The sequence below is a fragment of the Macrosteles quadrilineatus genome, unplaced genomic scaffold, assembly GCF_028750875.1.
Source record: "Macrosteles quadrilineatus isolate MER2022 unplaced genomic scaffold, UCM_ALF_1.0 Scaffold_2__2_contigs__length_208266976, whole genome shotgun sequence".
NCBI lineage: Eukaryota > Metazoa > Arthropoda > Insecta > Hemiptera > Cicadellidae > Macrosteles > Macrosteles quadrilineatus.
Window position 1 is genome coordinate 137,237,967 of NW_026542595.1, and position 25,588 is coordinate 137,263,554.

The following is a 25,588-nucleotide window of genomic DNA, read 5'->3' on the forward strand; positions in this document are numbered from 1 at the left end:
CGCAGGACAACATTTCACGAGACAACTGAAACATTTTTCTCTGAATTAAAATGAAGGACATTTAAAAACGGAGCGTGATTTTGAACATGTATTTCGTTCGCAATTCACGAATAACGGATTGGACCGATACAAAGTTGTCTGAGTGCTGCTTTTTAAAAATCCATCTGAAAACTCCATCGGTTTAATATTTTCCATTCTATTCTTTAGAGAACCATTTTTGTTTTTCTAACTAGTAGTTAAAATATAGAAAAAGTTGCTTTGGAACAATCGGTGACTGTAATAGCCTAATAACCATTTCAGTAGGATTTTTACATTCTTCTACTATTGGTTTGTTGGAAATAATTGGTTAAGTAAGTTAATTCATTATATATTATTATGATAAGTATAAATAATTATATTTATACTTTAATTACTATGTAGGAAATGTATAAAATGTTTTAATCGTTGTAATAGTAGCTGTGTGGCCACTCGTATACACCTTTATAGACTGTTCACATTCCATTGTTGAAACAACTACCAGTAGGCCTATATATCGAGAGTTCAATTATTTAGACAAAACTCCAATACAAAACTAGACCCAAAAATAAACATCTGAGGGCGCAACATTCCCTAAAACGAGTTTTGAGCTGTAAAACCTAAAAGCAGTCCAACCAAGACCAGGTAATGTAATATCTGTGAAGCCGGATCAGACCGGGTAGCGCCAGGATCTTACATAACCACTGTCCAGGACATTCAGTACAGTAGGCGTGTGCCGTGTCATTGTGCATCTTAGAACCTGAGGACTCCAGTCCCAGTAGTGACTGTACTGTGTTTGTGCATTTATTCCTCAGCTCCCCCTATGGCGGCTGCCGCAAGATGTCTACTGTCCACCGCCTCCAGGACCTTGAGCCTGGACGGGATGTTCATCCCCCTAACCACCCCCTTCTCTGTGACGTCAAGGGACATTGACTACGAGAAACTCAATTTCAACCTGTACAAGTATAAGGATGTCCCTTTTGCAGGTATGTTTGGAGACTGGCTCACATTGATAAAAAATAAATATAAAAATAGTGTAGTTTTTATTTTGTTTTATTTGTTAATGTTTTCTAATTTATTGTTTTTTTTCAGACATTTTATGAGCAACAGACATATTGTATTACCCTTTACCATAGGCCTACTTATTGAATAAATATGCACATACAATAATATTACATTATCGTTGTATAAAACTTAAATAGTTTTTGGTACTTAAATAATATTTTTATTTGACAAATGATTAATTTGTTATGGTAGTTATAACCAATGAAATTTTAAAGAGACCTAAAGAAAGTGTTATTTAATATAGGGTCCTCGAAAAATAATTCAATTAATAAAACTGACATTGTCTAAGCAAGGTTTTTTGTTATGCAATCCAGCATCATCTATGCAGCCAGTAGAATACACAATGAAGGCGGCTGTCTGTGTGTGTGTGTTCACTTTACATGCTTTTCAGTTTAAAACGTTTATAGTGTTACTTTAACCGGTAGTATTCTATGTTTACATTTAAATTTTATCAATTGAATTGCAAAGCTTTCCTATCTACACTATTATAAAATTGAGGTGATATCTGTCTGTCTGTCTGGGCAGCTGTCACGACTAAAATACTAAACCAATACAGCCAAAATTAAGCACAAAGATGGTCCACATATCTAGGGATGTCATAGACCAATTTACTTCCCTGAGTTCCCCTCGGGCTACGCCCCTTGTATGTCAAAAGTTTTGATGTCAGGTTTTCAAAAGTAAATAATTGGTACCTATCCATGGAAGCATGGGGAAATTCACAATGTTTACCTTTGCGTTGGCATTTTAATATAAACAACCAGAAATGCCAAATGCTCATTTCACAATTTCAGCCATCTACCGGGGATTATTTTTATTAGGTTCTTGTATACACGTTTTTTCTCACTATTTTGGCATTTTTTATAAGAAGGGAGAAATTCAGCTAGGTATTAATCAAATATTCGGGGCATTTACTTGGCATATTATTTATTATTAAAATCAACTTTATTATTTATTAAAATAAAAAAATTACATTATTTTTAGGTTTCTACAACAATACAATACACACACTGTAGAAGTGTCAATAAGTGTTATAACGGAGTTCAAATTAAAGTGCACACTGGCAGTTTTGGTTCTACTTGAGTTTATGTTAGGTTGTTTTTTAGATTTCCTATGATTGTTGATTTAATGACGTACCGTATTAAACAATTTAATTCCTTATTTTTGCTATCTACCACATTGCCATGCACACTATGGTACAAGAAACAGAAACTGCAATACATAAAATCTGAATATTTCTTTCACTATCATCTACACAGCATTTCCAAACAAAATAGGTCTGAGCATTGACTATAGTCAATGGTTTGAGTTGGAAGGAAGGACTAATAGTGATGTCTTCAGATTCAACGTTGAAAATGCTGCCAGTGACAGTAACAGTAAAATATTTAATTTTTTTGTATATTGATTTATTTTAGCCAGAGTGGAGTCTTTTCTGTTTAGATAAGCCTGTGTCTTAACAAAAATGCTTATACACTAGGCCCTTATGCTCTAGGGCATAAGGGTAGATTATATATATATATATGCGTTGATTATATCACATCCTTAAATAATTGTTGTGACTATTAATAGAACCGGAATTGTTGAAGTTGTGGCCTTTTAGAGTAAAATGAACGTTGTTGAATTCAGCCTCTGAGTGTGCTGATGAGAATAATTGATTTCTGTTGAACACACCGCTTCTTAAACAAGAAAAACTTAATATTCAACCATGATCTATTTAAAAATAAGAAATCGGCTACAGCTAGTCCATTTTGGGACGTGTCTACTTCAGCTTCCAAAGACAACAATATAAAGAAATTCAACCGAAACATATTCCTACAATAGTTGTATAATTTAAACAAAATCAAACAGCTGATTGTCAATCTCCGACATGTCTGTGCAGGTTACGTGGTGGCAGGCTCAAATGGAGAGGCTCCTTACCTCCGGCCTGAAGAGAGAGTTGAGATTGTGAAGCGAGTGAGACAAACCGTGGACCGGACAAGGTCTGTCATCGGAGGAGCTACTCATGAATGTAAGGGGGAAACAACCACAAGTAGCCAAGGGTGGTTGTCTTACAAGACTAGTTGCACAAGTCTTGTTTTTTTGTCACAAATTATATAACTGAAAAACTATTGCGGGGTCTTTCTAGCATATTTAGTACCAAACGATATCCCCTCACTTCACAAAGGGAAGTGATGCAAAAAAGAATAATGTGTTTCTTTAGATCTGCTGGATGATAAAGTTACACACCTACCATGGATTTCAGCAACAAACCCCAATTTTACCCCATTGTGATTATAATTGTCACTTAGCACTGAACTACGATTAGAAATTACTAATGTCACTATTTATTTTAATTAGGTTGACAGTAACAATTTTACCATAAGCTGTAACATTAATGGACCATATTGCGCTCTAAGGACGGGAAATAGGTGTTTTTGATGGGAGCATGATAGCTCCTGCGTGAAGCTTGCCAAGCAAGGTATTTCACGTGAGGACCGTTAACACCTTCCCTTGTACGACATGTTTTGTCACACTACCACCAACAAATATAGGGGTTAAAAAAGACAACCCATAAATTCAATGACAGCACTGATTTTTTTAACTACATATATTATGCTTTTATTGCTTATTGCTTGTTTATGCTCTATTGCTTACTGTGTAGTGGGATAAAAATATATTACGAGACGGATCCATCTTATATTGTAGCTTTAAAGTAGAACTTTTAACCCTAAATTTCAAACAATTTGACAACTTAGTGAGGGCAAAAACTGATTTTTCAGCCACAAAAGGAGCTTGCGAACTGAGCAGAGCAATGGCCAACGTAGGAGCTGATGGGGTCCTTGTAATGCCTCCCTTTTACTTTAAGAAGAGAATGACTGTGAGTAATAACTTAAATATAGTTTCTCTAGAATTCTATGGGAAAAATAGGCTAGTGTTAATTATGAACTTACAGTAGCTTACTTAATCACAACTCCCTTAAATTATAGACAGTTTTTTCTCTTTGGGGTGATAAAGATGTACAAATTCAATACTAAATTTTCGGATTCAGTTAACATGATTTATAAAACTAATATCATGAGAAAGAGATATATATATATTTTACTTTTGATGTTTGTAGTTGGGATTTTGGTAAGTTTGAAAACGCATCATACCAGAAGGGCTGAGGGTTTAAATTTATGAAAATTAGTATAACCATCAGTGTGCAGAAGGTATGGATCATTGTGTGTTACTTTCAGAACGAGGCCATCTTGAACCACTACATGAAACTGGCCGATGAGTCACCCATCCCAATAGTGATCTACAACATGCCGTTTGTTACTGGGATAGACATTCCAATCAGTGTGTTGGCAAAACTGGCGCATCATCCTAACATCCGAGGCGTGAAGGATGGAGACGTAAGTCGATGTTAAAAATAGTCAACACAAACTATATGATTGCAAAAGAGTTACTTACATTTATAATTGTGTAACTGTTTAAAATACAAAGTACGGTAGTCCCTGTATCTCTTTCATTCAGATCTGTTTGGTTTGGATCCTTGCTTTATAAAGCACACTAGCAAACAAGTGCCACTTTTTAAAGACAATCACCTGTTGTTCAGTGTTGTTCTCTACAAACTTAAAAACTACGCTTGTTTAATCATTAATACACCACAGACATGTTTCAGGATTTAACTGGTGACCTTCTGATTAGAAGGAGAGCGCTACAACCACACAACTATCCCTCTTAGCTCTAACAACTAAAAAAATGAACATAAGCTGTAACAGTGACTTAGACAGCGTACTTGTAATTCTATAGAACATTATGCACCTTATGTCTAAAGCGCACATTATGTCCAGTAGGCATGATTATTAGTATCCTGCATAAAAAAGACCTTTAGTAGTAATCACTATGACAAAACATCTGTTCTGATGTATTAAATGCAAAACTAAAAGAAAACTTTTTTAGATAAAATAAGTCTATTTGTAATGAATTTGAACAAAAAAACACAATTGATTACGTGTCATAGGTACGTAAACTGGCTGGTATCGTCATGGCAACAAAAGGCATCGGTTTAGAGTTTGATGTTCTAGCAGGATCAGTTGGCTACCTACTTCCCGCTATCCAAGTTGGTAAGTTATTTCGTAGGTTAATGAAAACACTCCACCTTATGGTTTTTTATATTTATGGATCAGCTGAAAAAAATTTGACGCTGAGTAACATGTGTACATTTTGTACCGCTAACCCACTGGCGCTAAGTAGTTCCTTAAATCTAAGGCCCTTATTAGACGAGGCAGCCAAGTTGCGCAACCAGCCGGGCAGCCAGTCGGCCAGTTAGTCACTGGGCATTGGTTCTTATGGAGCTTATTACACGAGGGCAGCCAGTTGCACAGCCACTGTTTGGCTGCCGGCTGGTTGCCGAGCCCGGCGACCGCACAGGCAACCACTGGCTGCTCGGTCTGGTCGCGCCCCTGTGTAGCTTACGGATCTTATTACACTGGGCAGCCAGTCGCCCACTGCCACACATCAGTAGTAGTAGATCATCACTCGTGGAAGTGCGTTCATCTCTGTCGGTCACATCATTGTGTGTTGTTTTCCTAAGTATTCTTTTGGTGAACAATGTATTCTGATTGTAAAGTGAGAGTGAATGTTGTAGCAAACAACTAGAATAGTGAAGTGAGTGTGGTTGGAAGTTGTAATAAATCTAAAAAGAAGGAACAGGGAGGTGACTCTAAAACCTCTGCACCAAAAAAGCGTCTCTCCCCAACAGAACTGTTCCACCAACACTGTTCCACTGTTAACAAGAGACTGGCCTAGTTGGTAATTTTGTGGCTGCCCTGTGGCTGCTCTACTGGTTGCTCTACTGGTTGCTACGCTAGGCAGCCAGACAGGCGACTGGCTGCCCGGCTGGTAGCGCAACTTGGCTGCCTCGTCTAATAAGAGCCTAACCAATAAGCGCTAGTAAGGACATGCGCTTATATAGTGGTGCTCTTCTCGGTCAGGCGACAGCGGCATGTTAGTTCAGTTGGCTAATGAGTTGCTCTGACCAGTGTAGCATTGAGGATTTTCTAAACGTGTGGGTTCAAGCAACCCGTACGTGCACTCTTTTTTTTCTCAAAGTCTCAAATTTTAACTACATAAAATGACCCATTTGTAAATTATTGCTTCTTCGTTATTCAATCAAAGAGTTTTTCCAAAACATATGTCGAATTTCCAATCAAATAAGCAACATTTATTCCATCAACGGCTTACATGTTTTGATGTGAAATCGGCTTCAGATTTTACATTAGAGTAAGAAATATTTTCATTTAAATACTTTCAGTTACATTATTCTTAAGATAACTGTATGGTTACACATTTAGTGATGTCAATGTGCTTTTAGCTGATGTTCTTAAGGGCAGCTAATTATTTTTTACTAGAAGGATAGAATAAACAATTTGGGAACATATATATTGGAAACACAAGTTCTTCCAGCTTTATAACAAACAATTTGATTTAGTTTTACTAGTTCTTTTAGAAATTATGTTTTATTTTTGAAACAGGTTGTTCTGGTGGAATCAACGGCCTCGCCGGAGCGCTGGGTAAACAATGCTGTGACCTTTACACCCTCAGCAGAGAACGCAAATGGGAGGAAGCTCTCAAACTACACCTTCAACTAACAAGGATTGACACATTGGTAAATTTATAGCTAAATCTAAGTCCAAACAATTTATTGATAAAAGTATGTTTACCTTAAAAACAGTCCGAGCTATGAGAACAGGACGGTAGAATAATTTTGGTAAAAAAGGCGCCCTTTATTCGGTCTGTGGTTTAAATTGTCATCCCGAAATGCTGTTGACCAGTTTCATTGCAGATTGTAGGGCAACATTTTCAAAATTTGAGACACATAAAAAAAGACTACTTACAACAGGACACAAAACAGGAACAATTTTTAACACAAAATAAAGAAAAATAATAATCATAACAAATGTCCCCAACAGCAGTGGTATAGGTGGGGAGCAAGCTGGTCTAGTAGTAGTGTGCAGGGCTTCGGATCACAATGTCCCTGGGTCAAATCCCACCAATCACCAATGGATTTTATCCCTGAGATAATGCCGCGACCCTCTAGGAATAGCCTGAAGTAATGTGTAAAGCAGTTCCGGACTAGAACCTAGTGTTCTAGGATGTGAAGGTGGGACAAAAAAAAACTAAATAAAAACAGCAGCAGTAGATTAGCTTGCCAATGATGCCCTTGCAACAAAAATTTGGACTAAAGAAAAATATGACAAAATTTGTTTTAAGGTTATTTTTCTGATCACAATTAATTTACCTTAGCTGGGTTGCACCAAAGACCTGTATGAGGAAGAGGTGACATTCTAAAGCTGGGTTTTCCTAGGCGCGGAGTCGGCGAGCGGAGAGAGGAACGCGGAGAGCGGAATTTAAATTAACATGGCATTCCGCTCCGCTTCTAGGAAAACAGTAACATTAAATTGCCTAAGACAAGTGGAGTCCGCTCTCCGCGTTCCTCTCTCCGCCCGCCGACTCCGCGCCTAGGAAAACCCGGCTTAAGGCTACGGACACAGTTTACTCCTGCCCAATAAACCCATCTTAGTTTATCTGTTTGTTTACTTAGCTCGATTAATATTTAATTACTGACAGGAATGTGTTTGCTTTTATGTTCCAGCTCATGTCAGATCTAGGAGTCCCGGGACTGAAGGCAGCCATGGACATACTGGGACTGTACGGAGGACCTTGCAGGGAACCTATGCTGCCTTCCTCAGCGGAGGATATTGAACGAATCAAGTCTACACTTCAACAGGACAACCTCATATAAGCATCAGGCATGAACTGCTGCTCAAATGGATTAATATCACTCAGTGTGTTCAATCAAATTGTTAATTTCAAAACATTATCATTATATTTATTATTTTAAATCAATGTTTGCCTATATCATACAAAATGTATTATAGTTAAAAATAACTAGGCCTAAGCCCTGTTGCTTAGTGGGATGATACAGATTGTATCATATTTTTGGACCAATATTTTTTAAAGACTGACTATAAGTGTTTAAATTTTATACATTTATCCAAAGAAATAAATTTTATATTTATTTGGACTGTTCATTTATTTTCTACCAGAAAAATATTAAGATTTACTTCATTACTTATATTGTGTTAACTGTCATGATAGGTGAAATTCCTAATATTTTAATTCTGCATCATAGCCAAAACAAAACCTTATAGTTTATGGGATTAGTTTGGTAAATGTTTAGTGTCTCACTTTCCAGTGTAAAAGAACATGTTTATATGATGTATACAGTTTACAACACAGAAATGTAATTTCGGCTCCGAAGTCCTAGGTTCAAGTCCCTGATCACCAATGGCCTTTGCTATATTTCTGTGTCCATCTACGCCATTGACATTTTAAACCTCCAAACTCTGGTCTTGTTACTATCTAATGGTACCCCATTGTTAGATAACATCATTCACTTATGATATCCCAATAAGTAATCACATATAGGTCCAATAACGATCTTGCTTGGAATCAAATGAGTGACCTTCAGATTTGAAGGCGAGGACTACAAAACAGTTACCCATACAATCATATCCATTGTAGCTAAGTGATAATATCTTTCTACGTCTAGCTTAAGCAGCGTGTGAAACGGTTCCTAAAAAATAAAAATACTCTTGTTTGAACTAATAAAAAATTCTGGGAACAACACACATATACATATTGAACTTCAACACAATAATTTATTGGGTAACGTACGAAAATTTACTTACTAACACAACACAAATAAATAGCCTATGCTCTGTGGCAGTTCAGTTGTCCAGCTGTTGTTTGCTCTGGTGATACAGAGAGTCTGGGGTGGGTGCAGCGCCTGTCAGCTCCTGCTCTACGCCAGACAAGGCCCACTGATGGTCCAGGATCTCCAACGCCTCCCACTCCGCCTTGAATGCTGCCTTGGGGTCCAGCGGCATAGCCATGGCCGCCCCTGACATCTGCTCTTGTATGTGACGAGACTGGTCTGCGGCTAAAAAGACAAATGTATTTCAGTATTAGAGTATTTTATTTAGCCAGCATTTATCAAAAGCCCAACTATCAAAGACAGCTAAAGGCGGCTCCAGACATGCGCCATTCGCCAAGCACCGAGCAGCAACTCACTGAACGTGAGTATTGTGTATAGGTGTTTGTCTATACCAAGCAGCAAACAATGGTGCTCGTGTTTTCTTGTTCATTGTCGGTATCTTTGCACACATTGTGAACGAATAGTTGCTATTCCAGAAACAAACAGTTGCTCAGAAAACAACATATGTCTGTAGACTTCTATTCATTAATCGGCAAATAGCAAGACAATTAGATTGCCGAACGTAAAATATTTCGTGCTTGGCGATTGGCGCTGTCTCAAGCCGCCTCAAGTCTAGTCCCAAACTATTAAAAAAATTATGACATTTCTCAGGATCAAACTGGCAACCTTTTGATTGCCATGCGAGCACTATAACACCTCAGTTATCCAGCTATAATACTATTCAGTATTTATGTGTAAATACAAAGAGTGTTTGTTGTCAAATAGTAAAATGTTTAGTTTACCCACATTTTGAAAATATATCTATACCTGTGTACAAATGGTAATCAAGGTTAAAAATTCAATTGTACATTCAAATCATGGTGGAAGGAAAATGCATAGGTGTGCTATTCCCGTCATATGCTGACGTCACCCAGATTGCAAATAAAAAATCAGCTGATTGTATTGCCATATAAGTATATATTTGTTTTGATTTGACTGTTATTGTTTTTATAATTTTTCTAAATGGTAAAATGGTGTTTACAATCTGAGTAACGTCAGCATATGACGGTAATAGAATACCTATGTATTTTCCTTCCACCATGCATTCAAATCATATAAATGTAGTGTTTAATTAATTTTGACACTAATCGGTGACAATTTGTCATTGCATCAAATGCTATGTCATTTAAGGGATTATGCAGTCATTTTCCATCCTGATTAGTAATAAAAGTGTCCAAGACATTTCAAGATCTGGAATCTGATCCAGTCAGGAGAGGAGGTACCTAATATATAACCAGATTCGTTTACAAGCCAACTTCCTAGCTTTGGTTGGGTATTGTGTAGGCCTACTAATTTTGCTGTTGTGTTTGGCACTTTCCCATTTCAGGGTGGTAACAGATTGTGTATCCCAAAACATCGCAAACACTTTTTATTTTGTTTTTGTAAAGATTTGCTTCAAATTATATTGCATTGATGCAGAACCACCCCTATGCGAGAAATCTTATATCAATCAATTATATCAATTATTTAAGATCGGCACACCACTAGGTGTGTATTTTAACCCAAATATGAGTGAAGGATGAGTGTAGGATAAGTTTTCTTACTTTCAAGAGACAAATATACTTCCAATTGTAACCATTGAGTCCCTAGGTAAATTTTATGAAAAACACCACTTTTGCTCTCTTGACCAAAGTAACATTTTTATTACTATGAATTGATAACATTGTATCTTGTGCATTTATCTTGTGTACACATAATATTTATGGTTTGGTAAAATTTTGTGTTTTTAACTTACCATTGTTCTCGCCGAGTACTAAAGTGTAGATACTGCGTAAGCCGAACACATTGAGGAAGTACCACGAAGCAGACGACACCCAGGCTGCGTCAAGAGACTGCAGTTCCACCCCTCTCTGCAGCATGGGCTTGAACCGTAGAGTCAAAGGGAACGGAACTTTGGCTGCACACAAACAGGAATTGTATTAAGACAAGAAGGTGTCGCTGCAGGGTGTTTTACCACATTATATTTTTAAGTTGCAGTAGTGGTGTTTTATTGGTAGGCCTAGACTATATTTTAAATGTATTGGTGATCATGGCTTCAACACAGAAATAGTAAGTGGTTTCAATAGAAAAAAAAACTTTACATATGTTTTAGTTTAATAACAAAGAAGGAACCTTTATTTTATATTTTAGTTAAGTTAAGCTACAGTAAGTGGAGTTGTGTGATTGGAAGCTAATGATGCTTTAAATATCTTCAAAATATAATTCTTTAAAACATGAATATTTAGAGGATTCAATAGAAAACAAACTTCACTCCTTAAATTGGTTTGATGACCAAGAAACAAAACATGTGAATTAATACCATAAATAATTTGAATAGGCTTGCCACGCAAATTAATACTTGTTACAGCTAATTTAGGTTGGATAATCAAAACTCTGCTGTAATAAGTTCATTGGGTTTGTCACAAAGAACCATTGAAATAATAGACTATTGTATTATTGTAATAATTCTAAAAAACAAATTCCAAAACTATTATTGTTGATGGTGTAGGTATTATTACTTACTGGTGACGAACCCCGAGAACATCCAGTTAATCCAACCACCAATGAGGATCATAGGTAACACGTTGGTAACATTGCCCTTTAACATGTCCGTCATCATGCTGGGGTCAGTCATCGGATTCTGGGTAACAGCAGCTCGCTTCTGTGTCTTGAAATAACCTAATAGTTTATGAAAATTAGCAGTTTCTTGTTGATCAAAGTGGTCAGTCGCTTGCATATCACATAAGTTCCCCTATATGTTATTAAAGATACATTTTTCTATTGTCAGTATTATAAGAGATTGTAACGATTAATTTTACTATTTTACTTGTATTCAGTCATAATGATTGCTATTTATAACTGTTAATTAATTATGTTAAAATAACGTTATACTCTTGTTAGATCATTATAGCATAGACAAATAGAATAATATTATAGACTGTCAAAGGAAGGTTTCACGATGTGCAACTAGAGCGTGCTCAGGGTTCGATTCAGTGCAGTCGTCTGATTATAATAATAATAATACGTCTCAGACCTGTTTCCCTCCCTTACCATAGTATTTTAGGAATGCTAATACCTTAATTTAATTTTTCTAATCGTCATAAACAGTTCCCACACTCCGGACAGCTCGCCTTGACTACTTCCATCACCACTTCCTACGTCAACTAGAGGTATACGTAAACATTGCTCGTATTAGAGTATAGGATAGGTATGTCAATTTCAATTATATCTGATAGATTTAGTTATCATAGTCTCGTTTGTGGGCCTTAACAAATGTAATTTTTTTTTTATATTCAGGCTAACTTAAATGAAAAGAGAAGTAATTCCTGCCTTAAAATGGATTAGGATAAGTAAACAATACTGGTAGATGAATTAAAGGATGAGCATTAGAGTTAAATACAGCGGACTTCAAAAAAAAAAAAAAAAAAAAAATGTCACATGTGATTATTTTACCTGTTTCCTCATTATTGAAGTAGTGACGCCTCATCTGGAATGACTGTCTTGTTAGATATTTCCCATTCTCTCGTAGTAGACGAGCTCTGATCATTACTTGGCTGCAAATCAGTGACAATCATGTGATTCAAGGTCAGATGTGCTATTTAGAAGTAGGCTATACTAGATAACTGCTACTGAGCTCTTAAGCACCTAGACTATAGAGAGGTAAAGTTTAGGCCTATAGTAAAGGTTTACTCAATAGTCTGTGTCTTAAGTGTCACATTATGAAAGTAGGCTACTTGGAATTTGGATGTAATTTGTCTAACAAGATGTGCAGTTTCCAAATTCTGAGAATTTAGCTGTTGTATCATTGAAAGTGTGAAGTCATTTGTAAACCAGGCTTATACAGTAAAACCTCACTAGACAGTTTGAGGACCCAGAGGTTGTCGAGTTATTCACAGCATTAAAATGTTTAATGGGTTTTATTAATAAATTAATACATAACTTAACAGACTAATTATGATATGAAAATTTATTTATCCCCAACTCTACTAACAAAACCGAATACCCGAAAACGCCAAATAAAAAGGATCAATAAAAAGTCCTGCTTCCCCTGTCTAGATTGCGCAAGATTCCGTGCGACAGGTTAGCTAGTTACAAATTATTATACAAGACAGTTCACTTTTTAGTTATTCAATAAAAATAGTTTACCTCTTATGCAGTGTGTGAATTTAACAGTACAACCAGGCTACCAGTTCAGGTCACAACAAAAATGTATAACTTATATGAGTACCGGTATTTTTAAATATTTAGTAGGCCAAAGAGTTTTCAAAGAAATGTTGAATATTCAACAACTAAAACTAAATGTTCTGAAAAAATTACTTTGAAAGTCTTTAAACAAAATAGAAAGACAAAGCTAGACGTGCGTCCTGTCAGCTGTTGACTGTCGAGTTAGAGAGGTTTTACTAGGCCTATACAGTAGACCCATTTATCCTATGCTGTTCCAGTCTGGAATAAGTTAGGAATGAAGCGTGTTCATATAGCGTGTCCCCAAAGATGTATGCCGTATAAGATTTGGCAATGAAACATATCATGGTAGGTACACCAGAACAAGTTAGGAACCTGTAACACACTTCTTAAATCTCCTAAGTAGAAAAATGACACGAGCCCGCTTAGCGCAGACATGTTCCACATGATTGCTCCAGTCCAGTGTTGGGTCAAGGTAGAAACCTAATAAGTTAGTCTAACACTCACACCGATATTGTTTGGGGTGTGTGACAGAGTGCATATCATCCAGTTTGTCTTGGCCTCATTTAGCTGTTCGCAGTTTGTTTGCCCGGAACCAATGCTCCACATCTTTCAGATTATTTTTCGTTTGCTTTGCAGCAAGGATCGGTGTTTTTCCTCTGATATACAAGGTAGTATCGTGTAGACCTAGATATCTTTTAGTCAATGTAAATATTTCATTAGAACAGTTATTGCCGTAGCTAATGCATTTTTTGTTGATTAGGACTTATGACTTAGGCTGATAAAGACTTTGTAGCCTAACTTTAAAAAATGCTCATCAAGACTTAGGCCTAACTTTGATTACTGTAATGAACCTGGGCAACTTAATTGTAGGCACTAGCCTGAGCTTACCCTAATAGGTCTAGATTATTTGGACTAAAATATGCACCTAGGTGGTGTCCCCATCTCATTGGTAATTGGACATTTTCCCACTTAAGTTACTGGCTTGTAAGACGTTTAATAGACTGCCAGAGAACATTAAGAACCTGGAGCCGAAACTGTTCAAAAGAAGTTGTTAAAAGTTGTGGGGTTGCCAACAGAGCTTCTATTTCTTGGAGGATTATATGGATGTCAAGTTGATTTTTTAATTCCTTTATGCCGCCTGACGCTTAAGTTATAATACTAGGCTAGGCCAATTTCAACTATATTGCAAATTTGAGGTTAGGAAAATCATGTTATAAATTCTTACCTGTCTTGTAATTGTTGAAGCTCTACTTTCTTTTGGGACGCAAGTAATAGAGAAATATAATGTCGCACTATTCCTACGAGAAAAGTGATAACAACAATTGGCCAAAATACCCATAATCTAATGGCTGGATCTAGAAGTAATTCAGCCATTTTCTGTCTGTCTGTTTACTTACACACACACACACAGCGACAGCGAGCGACAGCACGCACACAGCATCACAGCCAAGCCAAAGGCACAGCCATTTTGAGTGTGGACTTTTTGGTTTTCCCTTCACCTTTACGTTGAGTCACAAATACTATAACAGAAACTGCATGGATGGTATGGATCATATAAACTTATAAGTTCATACAAACAGATTATGCAACTGGCCCGGATCATATACTTAATTACACTAACATATGGTCTGGACAGTTCCATTTAAGTAATGTTAAATAATGTTTTCTTTTGGGCCAGTGACATCATTTTATAGATGAGTGAACGAAGTGAACGAATCAGTATTCTACTCTAAATTACATCTACTGTAGACCAAAAGAAAGAAAGTGCATGAAACACACAGGGGTATATCATCTTGAATAATTATTATTTATATCTTTAAAATTGTAAATTGGTTTGTTAGATTGTTGGATGGAAATAAATAAATAAAACAGGTAGATTGACCCAAGGCGTATAAGATTGACCCCCCATTGAATCAGATCCGTGCGCGTAATTATGTTTCCCTCAGTCACCCGACAAAGTTGGCTTCCTTGCACTGTTTATAGTACAGAAAGCTGCTAATTTGCTACATTTACTTACTTTATCGCACCGTTTATACTTTGTCGCACAACAGTATTCCAGCCAAACAATACAAAACAGCGTGGTTTTATTATGCACGTAATCCAATAGATTGGCAACACTAAAAGATACTATCAATATGATCAGCTGATTGACAATTGATACTCGATACTACGATTTAACCTGTCATTTCGTGTTTACTGTTTATATTATATTTTCATTCAACGCTTGGTTTGAACATAACCTAAAGTGTAGTATTTGAAAGAATAATTATAAGTGGGCCTAACGTGTTTGAGAATAATGAACTCAGTGATTGTGAAAATATTTGTACACCAGAAGAAATATGTAGCAGAAACTGCAAATCATACCTGCTAACCTGTTTCCTGAACAATAAAAAAAGATGTATGAACGAGCATACGAACTGTGTTCTTCTTGGTGAGTAAGTGAGCAAGTTAAAAAATTACTTGTTTATTCTGTTCTGATTATTACTGTTTATAAGTGTACTCTTCAAAATAAGCAATACCTAAAGATACTACGCTACAATCAGCTGGTGCAGCTTTTCCAATTCCGTTCAATGCTTGGGTTCCTGACCTTAAAACCTGTTGTATAGTGTTTGAAAGATGATTTGTTATGCTTTATTAAAACAAGGCCCCTAAGCTCGATAACTTAAAAGTTCTTGAGACTTATGCAGGAATTTTTAAAGATTATTATTTATATGCTTTATAGTGACTGAAGGAAAAATATAATGTGTATCACGTGCGCAAATGGCCTTTGCTGCACTCGAAAAACATTCCGCACTCGCACGTGGCTCGTGCGTAAACATCTATCTCGTGTGCAGCAAAGTGCCACTTTGTTCACTAGTTACATAAATAACTATTTCAACATGTTTTTAAACAAACCATTTACGCCATATTATACATGTATGACTACTGTACACAAAAGAAAAATCTGGTTAAAACCATATATGGTAATGTTGGATTTGGATATTCGTTTATTTTAATATATTTATTTTGAAAAACGGATATTATAGTTTTGAACTATATATATTTTTTTTTAATTTCACAATCGGTGTAAAATGTCTTCAATTATATTTTAGTTGAAGCATTAAGTATTATGTAAGTTACTTAGTAAATTATTACTTTGGAAAAAATCATGTTCTTCTATTACGCAAACTTACTGAACTATTAAAAATAAACTGATAGGCTATATATCAATGGGCTATATATCAATAAGCTATATATCAATGGAAGACATATTCATAAGTCACATAGGTAATAATATACGTGCCAAGGAAACGTTCGACGTCAAATTTCTCATCTTTTGAAAATTTCTCAAATTTCTCAAACAAATTGGGGTTTCTGTTCCGAGTTCGTTAGGCTCTTCTACCCGACCGATTTTCATGGTTGAGGTCTCAAATTGAAGGTATGCACGCACATATTTCACATCAAGCATCGGCATTTATTTAACTACTATTATTACTCGACCAAAAACATAAATTTGATTTATTTTCGAATTCTTAATTCAATTTAAGACGTATTTCACCAGTTATAATTATCTATATATTTTGGTCTAAGAACTTTCAGTGAAATACCAGCTTTCATTTAAGCTATTAGTTATTCAAAACGGACGAGTTTCAAGCAAATGCAAGGTGAACAACCTACATAAAAATTATTTTTAAAACGGGTTTTCTATTATTAAAAATAAAAATAGTTCCAGTATTTTTTATGTTTTTTTTATATGTTTTAGGCTCAAAATAATCAGTAAATTACAGGCTTTCATTGTGCTATATTGATCGTTTGAATCAGTTAAGTTCAAGGTAGTACTAAATAAAAAATCATAAATTTGATTATTTCTCGGATATGGGTCCTCTTGTTATTAATTATTGTAGTATTAATATCAACTTAGAACAAATCGGTTAGTTGACAACGAACTTAATTTTTTCCTATCATTGAAGTCACAGGTATAAGAAGCAATCCCGACTTCTGAAATAAAAAAAGTTTTAGCAAAAATTGTCTAATAATGACTACCACCTTAAGAGTTAAATTCACTTTTGGTAGCCTACGATTTAAAAGGTTTAACAGAAACGATATCGCTTTGTTGTGTGTTTACTAAAGGCAACCACCGAAGTACAAGCGCGCTTTAAACATAAACATCTGAGGCCCACATTAATTTTAAATCGGAACAAAAATATTCAAAATAAATTCGTTGAAAGATGGATGAAACAGTGCCTAAACGAAAGATAACTCATTTTTAACATCGACTGGAAAAGGGGAAAGTTTTAATTTCAATTGAAACAATTGTAAAGGCAATCGGTAATCGTTTTGGACACATTCCACCAGTTGTTTTCTAGCCTACTGTCGTTACTAGTGGTACTAAGTACAGTAGTACGGGTGGGTATGACATGGGTATGGCTATCGTCACATCGTCTGGGTCAACAGAAGAATAACCTTCTCCTTCATGAAGAGGCAAATAATGGGATTTAATTGCTCCCTTTAGGGTTCACAAAAATCGACCCTTATTTAAGACTACAAAAACTTGTGTTACCACACTAATTTTGGTAATGATATCTATTGAAAAATATTAAAATAATTTGGTTAGATTTTTTCTCTCTTTTTAGTTGTACATATCAGCCAGGAAGACTCAAGCCCATTTTATTTTAAGCTTATTTTTGACGTCAAACAGTTTCATTTCAGCACTGCTATATTTTTAAACAGCAAAAAATCAGAAACAGGTAAATAAGAACAAGCGTGTCACGGTGGCAAAATGTATTCGTTTTATAATGTTTTTTCGTATTTTTTTGTGTTTTTTATAAAAAACAATAACTATAATACAAAATATTGGTACCGAGTCTGTACAGAATTTGGCGACTTTGACTTATAAAAACGATAACAGACAACAAAACTGCGCCTTCTGTAAAAACTCGGTGGACGATGTTGAGACCCGCGTTATCCTAGTTGAGATATGTACAAAAGCCGAGGGGAGGTTTAGTAGGAGGGGACGCCGTACGAACCGGACGGCCTGGAGGGGGCGCCGTAGCTGGAGGATGGGGCGTAGTTGTATCCGCCACCGCCGCCGCCGCCACCGCCGGACTGTTCGTACTGAGCTACTTGCAGGGCTTGCTTGACTCCTTCCAGGTCGACTCCGACTACTCTAGAGACGTATCCGCCGGACGAGGGGACTCCGTAAGAAGATGAAGGTACACCGTAGGACGAGCTGGGAGCGCCGTAGCTGGAGCTGGGGTATCCACCACCACCGCCGCCGCTGTAGCCGCCGCCGCCGCTGTAGCCGCCACCGCCGGAGTATGACGATGAGGAAGATGAAGCTTCGTCCTTCAGGATGATCTGCCTGACCTTCTCCAGCAACTCCTGGTCAACGTATTGACCCTCGTTGGTGGAGGGACCGACAGCTACTTGGACGTATCCGCCGCCGCCGCCCCCGCTGTATCCGCCACCACCGCTGTATCCACCACCACCGCTGTATCCGCCGCCGCCTCCGCTGTATCCGCCGCCGAAGCCGCCCCCAAAGCCTCCACTGGAGGGTCTGTTGTAGCTGTAGCCTCCACCCAGGGGTGCTTCAGCTGCCGCAAGGGCTAGCGTCGCTGCTAAACACTGTAACAACAGAAAATACCATTAGTATATGATGTAAGTTGACGAACATTTAAATTGAGCCAACTACAAATAGATTTTGTAGTTTGAAAAAATTAAAGACTACTGATTATTTTAAGTCAATTGGCGAAGCAAGGCTCACATGCTTAATCAACATGATCAAGGAATAAAGGAGGGCCCCATAAACAATGTAGTAATACAACTACAAATTGAGTCGACAAGTTTATAAAAATTTACAACCTTTGTCTGTGCTAGTCATCTTCAAGTAAACATCAAGCTAAAGCTTCTTAATGGATGAATTTTTTTTTTTTATGTTGCAGAGTCATAATTCGTCAGATGAGAACCGGTTGCTATTTATTCGTAAATCATTATATGTACAAGTTTCGGCCATTACATGACCAAGGAGTACCAATTCCCAAGAAGCCAATGCACAGATACCACGTACTCTTCCACAATTAAGTTAGATTATCCAAGCACATCAATAGCTCCGCGGTAGATAATCATCACAGATCACAGTGTCCGTGTACGGATGACCCGGGAACGACCCTCACTAGTTACCTGTTACACAATGCGGCACCGGTCACTTTCTAACCGGTTTTCGAAAGCGGTTACATCACTGCGGCATCTCACATAAATCCATTTACATGAAAAAGCCGGTCGTAAAACGATAGTTGTCGTCATTGTCCGGCGATTAACAAGCCTCGTTGTGCAACTCATCCGGAGAATGATCGTTTGTGATGAAACTAGAAACTAGCCACTCGGACTGCCCAAGCTACGTGGAATTTTGAAAATGTGATCATGTAACGACATGGACTACAGCCAACCCTAAGTATGTGTTGACAAAGATTTTATGTAACGTGTAGAAAAGTGTGGGTTGAAGATAAGTTCGTGATGGACTTACATTTTGATTTTCAATATATTGCGTTCACCTGTTGCTGAATGCTGTCCAAAAACCAACTGTAATAATTGATACTTATCTATATAAATAAAATTAGAGTTTTGTCTGTACATTGCTTAGAATAATGAACTTTTTGGTTATTTTTACATTTCATAGGTCAGAGAAACCGAATCAAACCTTATCTCAATTTCTGTCTGTCTGTCTGTCTGTCTGTCTGTCTGTCTATCTGTCATTCTCTTGGTAACGCTAAAATACGCACTTTATTACAACTACTCCTCAATAACTATAGCACTGTCCCGCCTGAAACTTATTTTCCAAATACTATACATATATGAGATGGTTTTAGACGTATTTCATCGAATATGAGACAGTTAGATATTTAACAGTAAACCCTTGAAAATCAAGTTTTTGTCGATTTTTGACGTGGAATTTCTGGAAGCCCATGTTAACCTTATGAGAAATGAAATTATTGAATCTTAACAGCTGTTTCAATTAAACAAGTTGGTTCTGTTCTGTGATGTTCAATAGCATTAAAGTTACAATGATTACCAACAGGGTGCAGCACTAGCACTATTATTTCTTTTACATTTATGACAACAGCTAATTTGCAACCTGGAGGCGAGTGAGCGTAGCGAACGAGCTAACCTGAAGGCAAGTGAGCGTAGCGAACGAGCTAACCTGAAGGAAAGTGAGCGCAGCGAACGAGCTCCAACATACAGGTGAGTGAGCGTAGCGAACGAACTTCTACCAGGACGTGATTGAGCCATGCAAACGAGATCAGATAGTAAAAATAAAAGTAAGCCTACCGTTATAGGATCGACCGGCAGACACAGAGGTAATTTAACCTTTTATTGATTGTCATACCGATCCGGAACAACAAAAAACAACATAAAATGAAGCTATGTATAATAGTTTGGCCAGCATATCTTAAAATATGCAAACCAACTGCTGTTCGTTATATAAGAAGGTTTCAACTGAATATTATAAGATCCCCGTGCGTAGAACGGGTACACAGCTAGTTGATTCATAATTCTGGTTTAAAAAACAAATACTTTGTGTTAATCTATAGTTTAAACCCCATATTTTATATCATCCGATTTTTTAAACAAAGAATAGTTAAAATTGAAATGCTAATCTCGTGATTATCGTATAAATATTTAATTGCATTTTTTCCTTTTGTTAGTAGTTCTGATAGAATATTATTTATACATTTTGAAGGGAACGTCATCACGTAAATTTTTGTCCAGCGACTTAAAAATCGTCTGTAACGTAGGCTATTAAATACTAAGCTTAGAATTCGTGTCGTTAAAATGTATAAAGCACCCTGTACTTGTTTGACCAATACTAAAACTATATTTTCTTACCCAATAATTTCAAAACACTGTCTGCATAATCCAAAATATGGAAGGAGTAAAACATACTACATGCATCGTTTTACCAAACTCGTACTGATTAGAAGTTGTACAAAATATTACACAATCGCAATCTTGAAGTAACCACAATTACAGAAAATTGGCAGGCAACACTCTCATAGGTAATAAAATATCTGTTTCACTTCCGGAAACCTGAGGGCACCGGATGTGAACCTTGGTAGAAAGTTGTCGGACACGACACGTGCATAAGCAAGCAGACGGTTTGTTTACAGGGAAATTGGCTTACAGCATAATTAGCTTACTGTTCCTTTCCTCGAAGCAAATTTACGTGCGAGTTTAGCCCGTTGGTTATCAGTGCTTTCTCATCTGATAACCATCGATTATAGATCAACAGGGAATTGTACGATTGTATATAACGTTGTAAAGGATGTAAGTTATGGATAAAATCTTTAATGTTTAACCAGTGACCGGTAATTACACAGTTTTGATTAAACAAAAAACCATAGCCTAGAAATTACAATTATGAAAATTTATTCTACATATAAAAAATTTGATTACAGTACCGATAATTGATATAAAGGGTGAATTTAGAGTAGGAAACTATTTACCAATGTTAAATGTTTATCTATTTGTCAAGGTAGTGTAAACGCGTCAAAATCTTGTATACTGCTTCACACACACACTTACGTTAGCTTTAATAAATACAATCCTACTCAAAATAAAACATTTACAAACTAGGCTACAAAATTTACGTCATAAAATCCACTCTACAGAAATGTATCGCTATCAAATCAATGAAACACCCAACAATACCCTAACAGCTGATTTGCTGCTGCCAACATATTGTGACTTGGGGAAAGCGTGTAGAGTTGTATAAGGCACATGATATTCGTACAATGATTGTGTAAAATGCAACACCTTGCCCGTCAAATGACAATGCCTTCTGTATACCAATACTTTCTATGACTACAATACATTCGTGTTGTGTAAAATGACACGGTTTAACGTGTCTTTAGCGTGTTGCGAAGCTTATCAATAGACTGGAGTGAGCGTGGAAACGATTGGTGTGACATGTGGTGTTAAACGATTAAGTACGTGTTGAAATATTATACTCTGTGTCAGTATTGTTAGATTTTTGAAATTTTATAAACGGGAGAATGCTGAGTAAATGTCTAGAAGCATTTTATTTTAAATATTGAAATAGCGGAATTTTAAAATTTTTGCGCTATTGTCATTTAAATTTTGTTGTTTTGTGTACTGTAGTGGATTAGCTGTTTTTCGTCTGTCAGAAAACATGGACTGAAATTGCATACAAGTGTTTAGGCAGTTATTATAAGAATACGAAGCAACTCTCAAAAACACATGCGTTTTAATCAGGTTAATGTTATTTAGGTAAATCAAATTTATCTAATTTAAAATTAGTCATTTCGTCTATACAGTATGAATATTTATGTAAACATTTCTGATGTTTTAAAATCAACATTTATTAAAAAATTCACGGGCTTCCAGTTTTAAGTAAATGTCATGTGGAAGTTGAATGAATGACAAAAGCGTAAATTTGTGACCATATTTTGTAACATCACAAACTTACAATGAAGCTAATGCAAAGCATACACTAAAAAATCGTTACTTAGGTTTACGTTATTGTCCTAATTGTTCAAAAGAAATCTTAAATTAACATGAATAACAATTTGTAAAAATGTGATTGGCTTCACAAAATACTGTACAAAATAACTCGTCTAATTTTAAAAATTTTACCCGCATTTATTTATTTTTATTAATTTCCCCTGTTAGCTACAAATTATTACTCTACATCCATATTTAATATTTGTCCACAAAATACTCCTATGGACAAATATTACGACATTTTACCGTACTAAAACTGATCGCGAATTCACTCCTTGGGTGAAACTTGCGTCAAAATTGCACAGTATCAAAGGTCGCTGCATTTATCCCATAATCACCGGTTATCAAGGGAAAGTCTAGGATTCGCAACCGACTCTCTCTTACGGTGATGCACATTCGTTATTGTTGTCAGCGATTGTTGATTTTTGATTGTTTATTGTTGACAGACGCCGTTTGTGTATTGGCTTGTTGAGCGTGTCGTCTCCGCTGGACTTGGAATACTGATGCGCTCGCGGGCCAGCAATCCGTGTAATTTGACTTTCCGCTTGAATACCAAGTGGTAAAATAACACTAAACGTTTTCTTTGACTAAAATGTACATTTAGTAAGATTGAAACTTTTGGGGACATTTAAATAAGGTTTTTGTACTAGCAACGGGGATTCGGATGAATAGCGGGTGTGGGATACAAATGCATGTGATTTTTCTAAAATAAAATTTTAGAGGAAGGATTGTGGGACAGTTTTTAATTGTGTTTTTGTATTACCATCTCGATTTAAATGCTCATTTCTTTTGAATTTCTTGATTTCTTTTGCATTTAGTAGTGTTTTACCATAGAATGTCAAATCAAAACTCATGTGACAAGGCAAAAAATAGTGGCTGTCTGCTGATCTAGAAATGTTAAAAAATTCATGCCCAAACCGGCAAACAGTTCATAAGGTTGATAAAGGGACTTAAAAAGGCGAAAATGCAAATCTTTTAACTATTAGTCAAACCTTCTGTATGTTTAAAAGATTAAAAATATCACTACAAAACGTTTTTATCCAGATATTCGAGTGGTACTATTGATATACCACAGAGAAATTAAAAGTATTAAATGTAGCCCTAGGCCATCGATACAATGTTGAGCACTTAAAATCATATTAAATTGCAGGTTTCCGATTCTACATTTTAAACATATAAAATCAAATGTCCCTTACAATAAAAATATCTGTATCAAAACATCTGTACCGGATCACGAAATTGATGGTGTATAAACCTATTCCATGAAATTCTACACGTATGTACCAAGTTTCGTGGCAATCGGTTCAGCGGTGTCTGAGTTTATCACTGCCAAATATATATATATATATATATATATATATATATATTTGTCATTTACACTGAAACTGCTTAAAAAATTGTAAACCGAATAAATTTGTTAGATATACAATTTACAAATAAAAATCACGCATTGCAGTTTCAACACGATTTTAGTAAAGAGGTAAAAGGAGTCAACGAAACTTGTTTCCACTATCTGCTTAATCCTTAATCAATTTAGTTAAGTTTGTATACACGTTTAATATAACAATGTTTCCAATAAAATCAAATGTGCCACTAAACGCCTTTCATTAATTTGTGAAAAGAAAACCATACAGATGCTAAATTTAATCCTACGATCGTACTAAAGACGTAACAGACTCGCGATCTTGACTTTGTATTACGTCAATTCTGATTTCAAAGAAACTTCAAAATTCATTATATAATACCTTTGACTACTCTTACAATATACATAAAAATAAGTCGGAAAACGGAATAAGTAAAATATACGACTTTTTTTGTAAATACAGGTTCCGTGTAAAATGTTTAAAGTCCTTAAAAACGTCACTGCTTGAAAGAAGACTTGTATAGAAACGTTAGTTGTAAATTAACCTAACAAATAAGTTCAATTTAGAAAATTCACAACGTTTAAGGATTTGTTATGATGTTAAAATGACCATATTTTGCAAACGTGTTATAAAATAAAATGAATGTTTAACTAGACAATTTAAAAAATGATGTATTCAAACACACGAAAAATTTAAGATGCAAAGCTTTCATTTAAACACTTACAAAACCCACCTAACCTAACCTCGAAATCTATCACGTCTAACACTAACACACATGCAAGTCAGGACTCTTTTATCCAACTGTACGACAAAAAAACGGACGTTCAAAACAGTGCACAAAAAACTTACACTTTTCTAAAAAAATACACAATTTCAAGTTTTTACATTTTAAGTCACGGTTTTAAATCGTACAAAGCACGTCCGGCACGTTATTTTGTCGTACATGGATATAAGAGCCCTTGTCGCGATATGTCGCACGTCCACACTCCGCAACACACACGATCACTACACGGTATCCAGGGACTCACCAGGGTAATGGTCTTCATGGTGGCCTCTGGTTGTCCACCAGTCTACACTGCTGAGGGACCGCCGGGTCCGTCTATATACCTCCGTCCCCTTCGCCGTCTCCCCCCTCCCCCTCCCCCGGCGCCGGAGATTCACTCACTTTTGTTTTCATAATGCTGATTAAAGTTCCCGCCGTATGTTTTGGGACTTCCTGCATCTTCACACGAGATGTTTGACAACATTGTTTTGGGAAGAATTCAATATCTTTTCCATGTTGGTGGAATTTGTTAAGGAATAGGATATATTTTGTGGAGAAGAGAGTCTAATTGATGGTAAAGAACGATTGGTTTGAAAAAGATGATTAAGACTTTACTAGTTTCTGGAAACGTGAGACTATATTGACTGGCAACCAGCAAGGGTATGACTTGATCAATTCAGTGTGACTCTAGAAACCCTAATTTTAATAAATGCTATTTTAACTAATGGTTCATATTTTTATCGAACCATCGGGACCATTGTTAACAATCTTGCCACTAAATTATACAGTTATACCATAAATTATAGGAGTAGACACTACTCTTTTGAGTTAGTTTTATGTCAATGGTTTTATATACTAGAAAATCCGAGAGGAATAAAGAAATCCTAAGTAACAAATCTAGAACCTCTGGAATGCGAGGGTTCAGTTATTGGAAAGAAC

The 25,588-nt window shown here is 36.2% G+C and overlaps 3 protein-coding genes across 3 annotated transcripts; 1 reads left to right on the forward strand and 2 right to left on the reverse strand.

Moving 5' to 3' along the window:
- Nucleotides 1–759: 759 nt before the first annotated feature.
- On the forward strand, nucleotides 760–8,122 carry LOC128987472 (4-hydroxy-2-oxoglutarate aldolase, mitochondrial-like). Its single transcript, XM_054408332.1, has 7 exons — nucleotides 760–1,001; nucleotides 2,957–3,085; nucleotides 3,837–3,934; nucleotides 4,293–4,451; nucleotides 5,063–5,165; nucleotides 6,576–6,709; nucleotides 7,697–8,122. The coding sequence occupies exons 1-7, from the start codon at nucleotides 839–841 to the stop codon at nucleotides 7,844–7,846; spliced, it is 936 nt and encodes a 311-aa protein (XP_054264307.1). The 5' UTR covers nucleotides 760–838; the 3' UTR covers nucleotides 7,847–8,122.
- A 629-nt stretch (nucleotides 8,123–8,751) lies between these two features.
- On the reverse strand, nucleotides 8,752–14,428 carry LOC128986745 (ER membrane protein complex subunit 3-like). Its single transcript, XM_054407252.1, has 5 exons — nucleotides 14,250–14,428; nucleotides 12,293–12,393; nucleotides 11,363–11,518; nucleotides 10,596–10,757; nucleotides 8,752–9,046 (listed from the first exon to the last, which is right to left on the reverse strand). The coding sequence occupies exons 1-5, from the start codon at nucleotides 14,396–14,398 to the stop codon at nucleotides 8,835–8,837; spliced, it is 780 nt and encodes a 259-aa protein (XP_054263227.1). The 5' UTR covers nucleotides 14,399–14,428; the 3' UTR covers nucleotides 8,752–8,834.
- Nucleotides 14,429–17,770: 3,342 nt separating this feature from the next.
- Nucleotides 17,771–24,949, reverse strand: LOC128986950 (loricrin-like). The gene is made up of 2 exons (XM_054407571.1): nucleotides 24,915–24,949; nucleotides 17,771–18,628 (listed from the first exon to the last, which is right to left on the reverse strand). The coding sequence occupies exons 1-2, from the start codon at nucleotides 24,930–24,932 to the stop codon at nucleotides 18,005–18,007; spliced, it is 642 nt and encodes a 213-aa protein (XP_054263546.1). The 5' UTR covers nucleotides 24,933–24,949; the 3' UTR covers nucleotides 17,771–18,004.
- Nucleotides 24,950–25,588: the final 639 nt, after the last annotated feature.